Source organism: Mustelus asterias, chromosome X (genome assembly GCF_964213995.1).
Source record: "Mustelus asterias chromosome X, sMusAst1.hap1.1, whole genome shotgun sequence".
NCBI lineage: Eukaryota > Metazoa > Chordata > Chondrichthyes > Carcharhiniformes > Triakidae > Mustelus > Mustelus asterias.
This window is the reverse complement of record NC_135834.1, coordinates 13845815-13860101: the sequence shown is the minus strand read 5'-3', so window position 1 is coordinate 13860101 and position 14287 is coordinate 13845815. Positions and strand designations below refer to the sequence as shown.

The window sequence follows — 14287 nt, the reverse complement described above, 5'->3', positions numbered from 1 at the left end:
TGTTGGAGTTAAATTCAACTGCCACATACAAACAGCCCCTCCACCCATCAAAGCAGGAATGGAAGAAAGATCATGTATTGATAAATTTTACTGCTAACTCTGCAGTTGAGGCTGGATAAGTCAGCACAAAGCAGGGATCAAATCTTGACCCTTTGGTCAATAATGCAGTTTGCTTTTCTCTGGGAAAAAAAAATGACTAAACACATCCCAGAAGCTCGATAGCTCCTTATAGTGATTGGTGCAGGTGTAACAAAATAAACCAGGCTTCACTTTGTGTTCTTTGTTAAATACATCCCATTTCAAAAGCAGCACAAAGGTATTCACAATAAAACTTTATTTGCATAGTAATTACATATACAAAAATGTACAAGACATACAAAAATGTTTAATGGACCAGTATAGCCATTAGATGTAGTCATTAGATGTTTAAAGATTAAAGATAAACTTCACAAATACATTGCCAGATTTAGCGGAGAAGTTTACAGAAAAGTATTATAATTTTAAACTGAAAATCTAAATTTAAGAAATACTAAAACTATTCTAAAATAGTGAGTCAGGTAACAGTGTAGTTTTCCCTGTAAAAAAACAAAACAAAAAAAAAAAGAGTATACAAGATTGGAATGGTTCATCTACAGAAAGCAGTTAAAGTTCAGAATAGGAAAGAAGGCTTCAGGGTCAAGTCCTGCTCCAGAACTTGTTGGCTCGGAAAGAACCCAGCCACTGGTGCAGGCAAGCCAGTGTGCATCAGTGCCGGATCCTAGCTTGGATAAATGGGAAGATTTAGGGGTAGGAAGGACATCTAGCTGTAAAACCAACTGCTAAATCTAAAAACTGAAGGGTGATCAATCAAGCAGAGACCACCACAAGTAACAAGGGAAAAGCTGAAGGAGGAGCCAACCATTTCAAGTTCAAAATAGTTAAGTGGAGCTTCAATTTGTCCTGTAATGTGGAGGGTTCTACAAGTGCCTAACCAAGCAGGATGAACTCAGAACCTGAATATTTTCTGTTCAGTGAAACTGTTTTACTGATATTGAAATTAACAGGTTGTTTGCTTATCAGCAAATTGACTGGAATTGTCATAATTGTCTGATGAGTACAAACTAACAAGTTTCAAAACTATTATGTTTAAGTTAAAACTCAATCCTGGCTGAGAGAAAAGTGTTTTAATGTTCCTTTCAAACAGGAAACCAAGAAGACATCGGTAGATTTGTGTCAGCCACAGTTCCTTAATGAAGATATGATGCCTTGTTGCAGCAACACTGAACAATGGAGAGATGTAGGACAGGTACTTTTCTTTAAATCTGAAAACATGGTTGGGTGGTGGCACAAAAGACAAATTATTGCAAATGAACTCTGGTTAGATCTTAAAGGTTGCACACTCCTGTTTGAATCTGATTAAACATTAAATGATTTTGGGAACTATATGAATGGATTATTTTACATTTGGCCAACAGTTCAACTTACAGGTGAATTCCTACATCTTTGGGACAGTTCAGGAAAAAAGCTTGCCCTTGTGCTGTAGGATCAGTCACATGACAATATACACCAAGTCTTCAGTTAGGAAACTATCAATACCTTCCCTTAATTGTGGCAGTCGTCATATTTTGCCACTCCCGCCTTCTGCTTACAGAGAATATTTAATTTAACTGGTATAATTCAATATTGTGAACTGTAGGAGCCCTATTATGTTTAAGCAAGCAACTCAAAAAAATTTACAATAACATTTCTCGAATATCACTGAAAAGAGACATGTTGTTGAAGTTTTTCATCTTGCACTCATCAGAATGGCAAATTTCAAACAATCATTATATATACTACAGAAGAAAAGGGATGCTGATTGGTTGGCAAGTCAATCTTTGGGGAGCTTCAAGCTCCTCATTACTTTCTCCATGGCAACACCTTGGCCAGAGTTGACTTGCCAACCAATCAGCATGCTTTTCTCCTGTAATATAAACTTTTGTGATCATTTGAAATTTGACGTTCTTGTGTTGGTTCTGATGAGTACAAACTAACAAGTTTCAACAACATGCTGCTCCTTTTCAGTAATATTGAAGTAACATTTCTAACCTTATCTTTTTTACTTAAATTTTAGAAAACAAAGCCCTACAAAAAGATCTGAACCAACTAGTTAAAGAGTGTTAGTGTTAACTATAAGCATTCAGGCATTAGGAGTAAAGTCTGTCATCTTTAGCTGGAGATCTTTAAAAGGATAGCAGGACAAAGAAGAAATTGATGCTGGAATTCACGATCAAAAGTGAAAGGCTTCATGTCAGAGCGCATCGTAAAGGGAGAATATGTTTTAAACCTTACACAATTTTTACAGTGATGAAACTGAATGTAAGATAGCAGGTTATGCCACTAAAGTACCTGTGCTAATTAGGCAGCTTATATAGTTGATTGATCACAAAATGTTCTCTTCAACAAGTGAAACAGCTTGGGTATTATATAGATAAAGTACAGCTTTTGTGTTTTAGCAAGGAATCACCACTGATATTGAAAAGCAGCTATCCTACCAGTAATGTGCCCAGAAGCAGTCAATCAAGATCTTGAAGTGTCTGTAACTAAACCTGTCTCGTCACCAGAATTAGAGGTATTAATACAGATGATGAAAAGGAAAGAAAATGCTGAACCTCATAGCAACAGGTTAGAACTTGTTTGTTCCTCATAAACAGACTTCTGGTTGGTGATGCAGCTCGATTGGGACAAAGTGCTGTGGAGCAGAAATATAAAGTTAGAATCCAAGCCAATTCCAATTAATTCTGGGATTAGTTTCAGGGCTGCAAAGAAATCTGAAAGGCTATTAAAAAGAATGAAAATCAACTGCCCCTTCCAGCTAGATTCTTGCAATACATCCATCTGTTCAATGTATGACAATGTAGATAGCTAGAAAATTTTGTAAAGTTATTCACATTTTAAAATCAGTATGAATGGCAATCTGGTCTTAAAAGTGATGCTGACACAGGTTTGTGCCCAGAATCCAGGAGCCTTTAGCACCAGGAACAGATCAGAACTAAAACTAGCATCTTTGCTTCACTCATTTTGGTCTCAGTGAGTTGAAGATTAAAGTTGAATTTGAACCTTGAAAGCTCTTCCATTCCCCATGTTTGTCATTTTCTGAAAGCCATGCACTTAGATCAATTTTTTAGAAATATTTTGGTTAACTTGTAGCTGTTGCTGAAGTATTTTTGTGCAAGGTGCAAATCTAGATGGGCAAATTCTAATTACAAATATTACTGGATAGAAGATTGACCTTTCCCTTCCCAGGAACAAAATTCACACTCCATCAAGGAAAGTCCTCTTTGACAGTGGTGGTACTCACCATAATTTCTTGTTGCTCAAGTATCTTGGCTACTGGATTAGTGCAGTTTCTTTCCCTCTTTATTCTCTTATCAGGTGACTGGAAGCCACGGGCGAGACAGCAGGAAACCTCTTCATCCAAAAATGCCTCCTGGGAAGGTTTTCGACATCCAAGTAGAATCTTGCTAGACCTCTGCTTCATGCTGGTCCATAGCAGGGAACTTCTGTCTGGAGGTCAGAACAAAAAGCTTTGAAAATTCACAGCGCAACTTGTGATACTCAATCTAGAATCAACTGTTTATTGGTGAATGAATACTTGTACCTGAACGGGATATTTTTTGTTTTCAACAATATCCATTCCACACATTTAGAGTCATAATCATACAATGCAGAAAAGGCCCTTCAGCCCATCGAATCTGCACTGACAACAACTACCACTAAAGGCATACTAATCCCATTTTCCCACACTTGTCCCACATCCTTGAATGCCATGATATTTCAAATGCTTATCCAAATATTTTTTAAAGGTTGTAAGGCTTCCGGTTGACTACTTTTCCAGGTAGTGCATTCCAGATTCCCACCACTCGGAGTGAAAAACGTTTTTCCTCAAATCCCCTCTGAATCTCCTGCCCCTTACCCTAAAACTATGCCCCTTGTGATTGAGCCAAGGGGAACACTGGGACCTCGATTTCTCCTTAGAGATATATCTGTTGTGATGAACATGCCCAGTTTCTGCTGGACAGATCAGAGATTCAAATCAAATGGGAAGGGTGCTATGTATCTTGCTCTAAAATAGATGCTGTTAGTTCTCACAAAGTGATGGACATTGCAATGTGCTTTATTTCAGTATCGTTATTTAACGTGGAATTCCTAGTGGCTTTATAATTTTAATCCTTAATCAATTAAGAATTGAAATGTTTTCACTAGCTTTGTAACCAATATTAAACTAACAATGAAACTCTAACAGCACAAACCATTTAATTTAAATTCTAAGTTTCTAATCGACAAGGTTGTCCAAGATCATAAAGAGAGAGTGGCGGTCTACCTTCATTTCATGGCATTTCTCATTCTTTCTGACTTGATGCCCATTATATTCCCAAATGCATCTCATATGGAACCTCTCCAACTGCTTAACATGTCTGGAGTAGGTGGTCCATACCTCACAAGCAGGAGCTATTACCACAGCAAGTTTTATCTAAATTTCCTCCACAGTCTCTTGCATGAACGAGCAACTGTTAAACTTTCTCTGACAATTCTATTTGCTGACATTATACTGTAATAATACCATATAACAATCCTTTCATTATAAAAAAAACTACCCAACTTCTCAAATCTACATGTATAAATGTTTCTATGTTAAATAGCTCACCTGTGCTCCCACTGCAAAAAGGTGATTGGAATTTCAACCCTTGGACAGTTGTGTTGAAGCGTGAGGAGCTATGGAAAATGGGTGTGGGAAACGTGTCCATCACATTCAAAGCCAGCTCATTTGGAGGCAATATTTCTGACGGACATTCGCTGGTAGGAAGACTACTTTCAGCTCCAGAAACACTGTCAGTCTGTAGTGAACAGCCCACAAGCTTCGGTATTTGAATGGAAGTCAGAGCTGTACAGTGGGAAGGAGGAACATGTTCTTCAGCTTCTTGCTGCTTCAAGGCTGTGGCGATTGGTCTGCTTTTCAAGATGGCATCAGCCAAATGGGGACGTTCTTCTGAGAAAACAGGTGCACTCGCTTCACAGTCGCTTTCTACAAGCGTCTCTTCAATCACCCTTACCTCTTGCATCTCTTTCTGAAGTCGTTGTGAAAGAAGTTCAATGTTCTGTCAAATTAATAAAAACCAAAGCAGTTCAAGAACCTGGAGGAAATGGGACTTATCGATGAAGTAGCACTCCGTTCTTATATTGTGGATCACAAAGGAAGAAGCAGAGACAGTGGAAGCTCAGAGGATTGGAGAGGTCTTGGCAGAGAATTGAGCAACTCTTCTGCCTCTTCTTTTAGCCAAGAAACAGCAGGCAGAAGAGGAATATTGGCAATAGAAAATAAAAACAAGAGAACAGTTAAAAAAAAATTAAAGCAGTCCCATTAGTCTTAGTACCCAAGGTTGAGAGAATTATAGATTAATTACAAGAACTGAATTTGTTAGTTCAGATTTTAAAAAAATAAGAATGCTAGAGGAGAGACGGGAAACAGACAGAATTCCATGCTTTTCCCTTCTCCTGCCCAACCCATATGAAATTGGGGGGAAAAAGGGAAGCAAGTTAACGAGCCTGCGATAGGAGCAAGGATTTGAAGTGATACAAAGGCAACAAAATACACTGTATTGTAACTAGTATTTAAATTACAGCCATTAAATGCTGGTTCTTGTACCTTTAGCTTTACCAGCTTGAGATCAACCAGCCTCGGACCCTGCCTGGACTTTGGTCTTTCCAATTCTTCCTTGAAGCTTGCTGTCTCCGTCACCTTCTCTCCTTCGTTTAACTCGTCTGGATCGTTAAAAAGACGAAGAACTATCTGATCCTAAAATAGAGAATGTCAAACCCATTACATACACAGTACAAAAATCTCACCACACCTTTACTTTGATATGTTATTCATAACTTAATGCACACTATTAGAGAATTGGGAAACATTGGTGGCAGTACCAGGAGTGCACCTCCTCGTGACAGACAATGGACCAACATTGAAGGTCATAGTGTGAGCTGTAGCACTCTCACCCGAGTTACCAAGGTTTGGATTCAAATTCCAGGACTGGAATAGAAAAATTTATGATCACACTCCAGTGTAGTACTGAGGGAGTGCTGCACTGTTGGAGGTGCCATCTTTCAGATTTGACATTAAATCAAGGCTCCATCTGCCTGCTGTTAAAGATCCCATGGCACTATTTTGAAGAGCAGGGGAGTTCTCGCCAGTGTCCTGATCAATTTATTCTCAATCAACAGCTCAAAAAAAAACACGATCACATTGCTATTTGTGAGAGCTTGCTGTGCAGAAATTGGCTGCCATGTTTCCCATGATGCATCAACAACAACACTTCAAAAGTACTTTATTGGCTGTAAAGTGCTTCAAGATGTCTGGTGGCTGTGATATAAATGCAAGCCTTTCTTTCGCTTTTTAGCTTTGATTTCTGCCCTCCTGTGTTTACAAGACTACTTAAAAGTTGAAATCAAGACAGTTAACAATATCAGGATAACCATCTAATTTGAAAAAAAAAGGTAACCAAACATGGCCATGCCTCTAATTTTGAGAATGGCAATTTCCACATTTCGTTGGAGAAGTGTGCAGCTATTTGGACATTGTTGATTTTGTACAATACTTAGCAACCTTGTTGTCGAATATGACAATTTTAATAGACGAAAACTTTGAGGCACTTTACAAAGGGAGAGGAAAGGAATGGATTCTACATAACACAAGTAAGGTCTCCCTATCCTTCACCCACCATTGGCAGATATTCCCCGTCCTTTGATTGTTCTGAGACGCTATTTTCATCTGTTTTGCCCTTCAGAGACTGAACATTTGACCAATTCGCAGGTTTGAGAGTTGCAACCTGTAGGAATGAATAAAGTTAGTTTGACAAAAGAATCTAGGCAAGATTTCTGAAGAACGCATACATACAGGAGATGGGACACTACAACTTGGTAAGAATTTTTAAAGAATCTCAGAAGAGTATTAATAGCAACCGAACACATTCAACCACTCATTTTTAAGTAAAATGGGCTGTGTGTGTTTAAGTCACGTCAATAAGCGCGAACATTAATTTTGAACCAGTAATGCAATGTTCAAGGGAAAACACCACTCATTTTGCTTAACACAATTAACGGCCAAAAAGAGTTAAAATCTTAAGACGGTACATTTGAACATGAATTCCTATTTTACTTCATGCAAGTTCCTTTGTGAACCCCAACCCCTTTCTTGTAAAGATGATAACTCGTGCTCCTCCAGTACCGCACCCAAATGTGGATTCTTCATGTGATCCTAGGCTGCAAGTATCAGCAGGCTAATCACCTTCATTTTTGGGAATGGGACCGCATGCATATTAGTGTTTAACCCAGTCTGTGCTGGGTTAGCGGATCTTAGTCACAGTACTCAAAGGGACACTATCTTTGACCTCAGTGCTCTGGATAGGAAGATGAGAAATTAGCAGGAAGATAAAGGACAAAACACATGCCTTAACCTTAAGCTTGAATGTGGATTAACATACAAAGTTTCCAATTTTGGTAGGACTAATTTAAATGTGGATTACAGGGTCAAAGGTAGGGTTCTGAAGACTGTGGAGGAACAGAGAGATATTGGGGTCCATATCCACAGATCTCTAAAGGTTGCCACTCAAGTGGATAGAGCTGTGAAGAAGGCCTATAGTGTGTTAGCTTTTATTAACAGGGGGTTGGAGTTTAAGAGCCGTGGGGTTATGCTGCAACTGTACAGGACCTTGGTGAGACCACATTTGGAATATTGCGTGCAGTTCTGGTCACCTCACTATAAGAAGGATGTGGAAGCGCTGGAAAGAGTGCAAAGGAGATTTACCAGGATGCTGCCTGGTTTGGAGGGTAGGTCTTATGAGGAAAAGTTGACGGAGCTAGGGCTGTTCTCTCTGGAGCGGAGGAGGCTGAGGGGAGACTTAATAGAGGTTTATAAAATGATGAAGGGGATAGATAGAGTGAACGTTCAAAGACTATTTCCTCGGGTGGATGGAGCTATTACCCTACCAACTATAGGGTTCATGGTGGGAGATATAGGAAGGATATCAGAGGTAGGTTCTTTACGCAGAGCGTGGTTGGGGTGTGGAATGGACTGCCTGCAGTGATAGTGGAGTCAGACACTTTAGGAACATTTAAGCGGTTATTGGATAGGCACATGGAGCACACCAGGATGATAGGGAGTGGGCTAGCTTGATCTTGGTTTCAGATAAAGCTCGGCACAACATCGTGGGCCGAAGGGCCTGTTCTGTGCTGTACTGTTCTATGTTCTAGAACAGGCATTACAATTTACCACACTAATTTGCTACCTTTGATCTTAGAATCATAGAATCCCTACAGTGCAGAAGGAGGCCATTCGGTCCATCACGATTCCAACCACAATCCCACCCAGGTCCTATTCCCATAACCACACACATTTACCCTGCTAATCTCCTGACACTAGGGGGCAATTTAGCATGGCCAATCAACCTAAGCCACATATCTTTGAAGTGTGGGAGGAAACTGGAGCACCTGGAGGAAACCCACGCAGACATGGTGAGAATGTGCAAACTCCACACAGAGAGTGACCCGAGGCCAGAATTGAGCCCGGGTCCCTGGCGCTGTGAGGCAGCAGTGCTAACCACAGTGCCACCGCTACCTTCAATAATCAAAATGATTTCTAGGAAATCTAATACACAAACCATCAGTTCAAATGCAACCTTTGATGTGTACTGACCACACTTGAAAGGGGAGCTGGCATATATCTCTGATGCCATAGGTTTTGAGATGATGGAGTCCGAGTGCTGCCAAAGTGATTGTTAGACAGTTGTAATACTCTGCTGGGTGTTTGCATTTTGAGATCTGAAAGAGAGGTTTTCACAATATTAGTTTCATCTCAGGCTGACAAGAGTGATGACCTGGGTCTGCAGCACAATATGTTCATTTTTTTGCCTCAGGTTTTAGTCTTAAACCAGCACAAAGGATGTTGGCATCACTACTGATACTGAAATCAACGATCTCCAGTGAAAACCTTGAGCAGTCGGTCTAAGCCCAAGCCACACTCTTACTAGCAAAACTGATAGTTGGCAGATAAATATTGTCAAGAGTCTCGTGACTGTGAGGAAGTTTCTCACTCTGTCATCAGCACGTACATGAAACAATCAGCTCTAACTCAGCTCGGGCAGTGGAGGGGTTGAGATGTCAGACTGCTTCTCCAACACCAAGTCTCCCATAAACTCAGTCTGCTGAGCAATTCCCAGCCATTCTTCAAAAAGGAAAAAGGTGAATGGGGAGTCGCCACGAGGTCACTCATTTGGCTCCTAACTGGGATCAGGCCATCTAACCTGCCGTGTGATTATCACATTGCTGTTTGTGGAAACTGGCTGTGCAAAAGAAATGGCTGCTGCGTTTCTCAACATTACAACAGCAACGACACTTCAGAAATACTTAATTGGCTGTGAAGCAGTTTGGAATGTCCTCAGGTCTTGAAAGGCACAATATAAATGCAAGCGTTTTTTTTCTATCTACCTTTGACAACTGATTTCAAAGTGCCAGGACCGCCATCAGAAACAAATGTGGGAGCAGCAGAGCGATAGGATTCGCAAGCTCTATCCATCTGAAGAGAGAAAAGAAGAAAATGTTATGTGGTTCGAGATTATTCAGATTTCAAGGATGGGGGGGGGGGGGGGGGAAGAGAGAGAAATAAACAAAATGGCCAAATTATTAGATTCGGTAAATTTGGCAAAAGGGAATAAGATGTCAATGGCACAATTTTCACCCGGTAACCTCACTTGCACAACTGCTATTTATCGATCTGTTACCTAAACCAGGCGGAATCAAAGACGCATTTGTAGAGTAGCTGGAGTGGGGAAAACAATTCACATTCCATACATGATGCTCTTCCTTAAACAATCACAGTTCCTCGTTTAGTTCTTTAACATCCAAAAAAATTGGGAATGTTCAGAAGTCAAAATCAATTTCCCTGTCCATTGAGATTGTCAGCATACTTTGCAAATCGATTGTTCACAGATGCCATACACTATGTCCCCTACTTTGCAATTGCCATAGGATCACTGAGAACAGTAACTGAATGCAAAGATGGAGTATGTGCAAGTTGAGGGGTGTGCTTCAAACCCAATCACAGCTGTTATCTTAAAGCGAGGGCACCATACGGTCTTACTTCTCTTTAGTGAAAAGACTCGAAGCCCAAGTAATCAGTTAGAGGACAAAGAACAAAAACAAAAAATAAATAAATAGGAACTATTAATTCAGAGAAAATTTCATAATATCCGAGTTTGCTAAAACATATAAAAGGTCAATTTAATTGAGACACAACTGATTACCCAATAAGCAAAGTAGTAAAACGGTTGCCTCAGTAAGGCATTTTTCACTTTGTAGAATGCAATGGCAACGAGTCAGATTAAGCTTGTATTTCCTGTCGGGTGATCAAGTAGAAACAGTAGGGCTGAAAAAAGTGACTATAATTTCTCCCTCCTCTGGTGTTCCTGTGCCACTTGATGGCCAGCCTTATTCCTAGTATCATTTAACAATTGGCTACTAAGAGGGAAAGAACTCCTCTAACTGACTCCATCTTAAGAGTGAAAAGATACACGGCTTCCATCAGGAACCTCACAAACTGAATAACCTCATTTAATAAAGAACTTCACACTGTGACCAGCCACCAACTGTTGGGGGTAGAGGGAAGGAAGTAAAGACGTTTATAATTCGCATCTCTTTGTTGCAGTACATTACTCTAGTGGGCCTGGTTGTTGCAGGGGTGGGAATGCGTGCAGTTGGAAAAGAAATGCTTGCTCCAACTATAGTCCTGCTCATTTGCAAGGAATACCAAGATGCTTGACACACTATTAAGAGACATATACAGACCAAGTTGACATCCAGGCCATCAGGTTTACATTTGGCTGATTTCTGGGTTGAGAAACGCTGTCTACTGCTAACTTGGTTATATAGTTTGATTGGCTGAAGAATGCTGCTAGGAGAACTCATTTCAGTACCCATACCTGAAAGGGAAAGCAAATGGCCAAGTATTAAATCTTTCAAAGCTAAAATAGCTTTCAGAAAATGAACGCACTTTCGTAGTCATTTTTGAACGCTTCATAATTTGTAATGTCATAAATGAGAGTGAACAAAGTCGCGAAACGCAAAGGTATCGTAGAATTGAAACACGGCAGGTACAATCCTGGGAAAAATGAAAAAGACTGATCAATAGCGGAAAATTAGTTCAATGTTAACATCATTTGGGCTTTTAGTCAAAATTGTGAAAGTTTGAAGCTGGTGGCCTGAATTATGTTACACAATTAGTAAAGCAGCAGGGCTGGAATGTGATGTTACTAATTAAGAAAGTTGCATTCTCTGTTACGGGGGTGGACTTCATTCTTTCAAAAGAAGCGCAAGCTACAAACAAACTAATACCATGAGGGAGGAAAAAAAACAAAAAAATAGAATAGGTCCCAATTCAGCGAAGGGGAAAAAATCCACAGATATTTTGCCACAATACATCTGATTCAGTGAATCTGTGACAATGACAATCTCAAGGCATCTTGAATATAATTATTATCTGCTGTAGCTTTCCAGCATCCAATTTATTTCCTGCAGGGCCCACATAACTACCTTGCTCAGCTCTCTATAAATCATAGAATCCCTACAGTGCAGAAGGAGGGCCGAATGGCCTTCGAATCTGCACCAACAACGATCCCACTTCGGCCCTATTAGTGGTCCATATTTACCCCACAAATCCCTCTAACCTACGTATCCTGGGACACTAAGGGGCAATTTAGCATGGCCAATGTACCTAACCCGCACATCTTTGGACATAACATTTGGATATAGTTTCCCCGACTATTTTGAGTGAAGATCACATTAGAAAAGGAAGATGGATCTAGAATCATACATTTTAACTGACTGGAAACCTATTAATTGAAGAGTTAAAATCAAGCGCATTGTAATATCTGCACTGAGGACAACTCCAAGTCCAGAAAAGATTCCCTACGGACACCTTGTTTTTTGTGATAAAAGCCTATGTTGTGAGACTATGTAGGAATTGGTCAACATAGATGGGTACCAGATTTCAAAGTGCCAGAATAATGAGTTCACCCTTCCTAATTCCAAATAGGATTTATGTTCTACCAGTCTGGGAAGTTGGATGGTATTAAAAGGCTAGCAATAGAAGGAACAAGCACAAAGTGATTTTCTACCAATGATGCTGTGAATGCAGTTTCAGAAATGAAGGACAAATCTAAAAATTACACATTAAATTAATTAGTCACACTCCAGTGCCTGTTTGGGTCAATGCCCTAACCAGCAGGTCTGTTGGACTGTGGGGGAAAACCGGAGCACCCAGAGGAAACCCATGCAGGCACGGGGAAAACGTGCAAACTCCACACAGACAGTGACCCAAGCCAGAAATCGGTTCCCGGGAGGCAGCAGTGCTAAGCACCACATATTGTCAAAGATTCCATATTCAAGCGTACAAAGTGCATAGAAAATCAACAGCTCATCTCCTGCATTTGCAAAAGATGCATCAAGTGGAAAGTTTGTCAACAAAATTGGCCCCTACTGGTTGCAGAGAATTAGGGAAATCTTTACAATGACCAGTTGGAGACAGTAATGTAAAGGCATTGATATCACCGTCTATACACGATTGGTGCAGGTCAGTCCCAGCATCAAACCACACCACAGGATAATCTCGGCACTCTCTCGAAAACTGGTTGACCAATGCTTTGTTTCTGGATTGTCTCCAAGAGTAATCCCTAACTGAACTTCGAAATGATCTAATCTATCGACTTGAAAGCAATGCTTGGACGTTTTAGAAAAAGAGGAGATGGGAAAAATGAATTTAACTAAGAATACAAAATTCATTTTCATACAACGTCAATAAGTTTTATATGTAGGTTTTCTCCAATGCAGATAGATAAGTCAAGACTATTAACAAAATGGGAGAAAAAACCAAGGAGATGGTTCAGGATAAAGCCATGTATACAATAGTGTGTCATTTCACATCCACAGTACCAAGCTTTACACATGGAAAATAGCAATCATTCACAGCAGGTTACCTCTGGTACCCAGTTTAGCAATGCAGGAGGCACGGCCCCAGGCAAGGGGGAGAGTGGGACGATTGCAGGGCATGCATGATGATCTTCCCATCTGCAAGAAAATAAAACAAGGAAATATGATGGTAATTACATTAATTCTTCGCCATATTTACTGAAAAAAAACAGCAGGAAAACAAGCCACTGGATCCAGAAAAATATAACTTTGTAGCAATTCAAATTTGTGCAAACTTCACTGTTGGCAAGCACCACCAACGCGTACAGCACGCCTATCAAAACATGAACAGTTGGGCAAAAAAAGGGAAGCTTTGTAAATATTAAAAGATCATTGAGTCAGAGGATTTTCTTGTTTTAGCCAGTTATCAAGGTACTCATTTACAGAGGTTGCCAAAAATAAAACATAACTTATTGAGCGTATTTAGGGAGTGTTAATGGGATTTTCAGATCCAAGTTCTATTACTGCATGTATATTTGTATTTGATGTGCTGATATGGACAGGATTCGATTATAAAATATTATTGCACTGGTATATTTTAGGGTTTATTGGGAACAGAAACCATGGTGGTTCAAAATAAAGATCAAGGTGATTGGCTGGTAGGATATGGGGATGGGGTGGAAAAGAGAATGAGAAACAGTGCGTTTCGATTATTCATTTGTGTATTCAGTAGTTAGCAGCTGTTTGATGAATTGAGATCAAAGGAGAACAAATTGCAGGGATATAAGGAAGAGCAGGAGTGTGAGGCTAACTGGACTGCTCTAGGAAGAACAAGTGCAGACTCAGGTGGGCTAAATTCTGTTCTTCTGTGCTGCACTATTCTATGATTCATAACTATTTCCAGATTGAATTACGGTTCAGGTATGGGAATCTGGCTTCCCAAAACATAATGCCACGCGTATATGTTCCTGGAATTGGCATAGCTACACATTAACTGGCCACTCAGCTGTCTGTAATCATGGAGTTGGCGGATTAAAAAAAACTTTCAAAGAAAAATACATGATATGAATTGGAAATTTTAGATGTGACAAATTCCAGCAACACAGGCCTCAATTCCCACTTTCTCCTCCACAAGAGGTGTTTGCAATCTGAAAGGGGCAAGCTAGTGGTTCCGAGGGGAGAGTGGGGGTGGGGGGAGGAGATGGGTTGGTGCTTCCTTTGGGGTTCCTGTGATGGAGTTTGCACATTCTCCTCGTGTCTGCGTGGGTTTCCTCCGGGTGCTCCGGTTTCCTCCCACAATCCAAAGATGTGTGGG

At 40.2% G+C, this 14287-nt stretch overlaps 1 protein-coding gene across 1 annotated transcript in view; it reads right to left on the bottom strand.

Annotated features, from left to right (window-relative positions):
- Nucleotides 1–321: 321 nt before the first annotated feature.
- LOC144481832 (uncharacterized) overlaps nucleotides 322–14287 on the bottom strand; it is a 35541-nt gene continuing 21575 nt past the window's right edge. Inside the window, exons 7-15 of the mRNA XM_078200986.1 lie at nucleotides 13041–13131; nucleotides 10855–10988; nucleotides 9499–9586; nucleotides 8708–8832; nucleotides 6735–6842; nucleotides 5666–5815; nucleotides 4667–5117; nucleotides 3320–3525; nucleotides 322–2710 (exon numbers count right to left, since the gene is read on the bottom strand). Coding sequence (XP_078057112.1) covers nucleotides 2663–2710; nucleotides 3320–3525; nucleotides 4667–5117; nucleotides 5666–5815; nucleotides 6735–6842; nucleotides 8708–8832; nucleotides 9499–9586; nucleotides 10855–10988; nucleotides 13041–13131 — 1401 coding nt within the window. The 3' untranslated portion in view covers nucleotides 322–2662. The remainder of the gene's footprint in view (nucleotides 2711–3319; nucleotides 3526–4666; nucleotides 5118–5665; nucleotides 5816–6734; nucleotides 6843–8707; nucleotides 8833–9498; nucleotides 9587–10854; nucleotides 10989–13040; nucleotides 13132–14287) is intronic.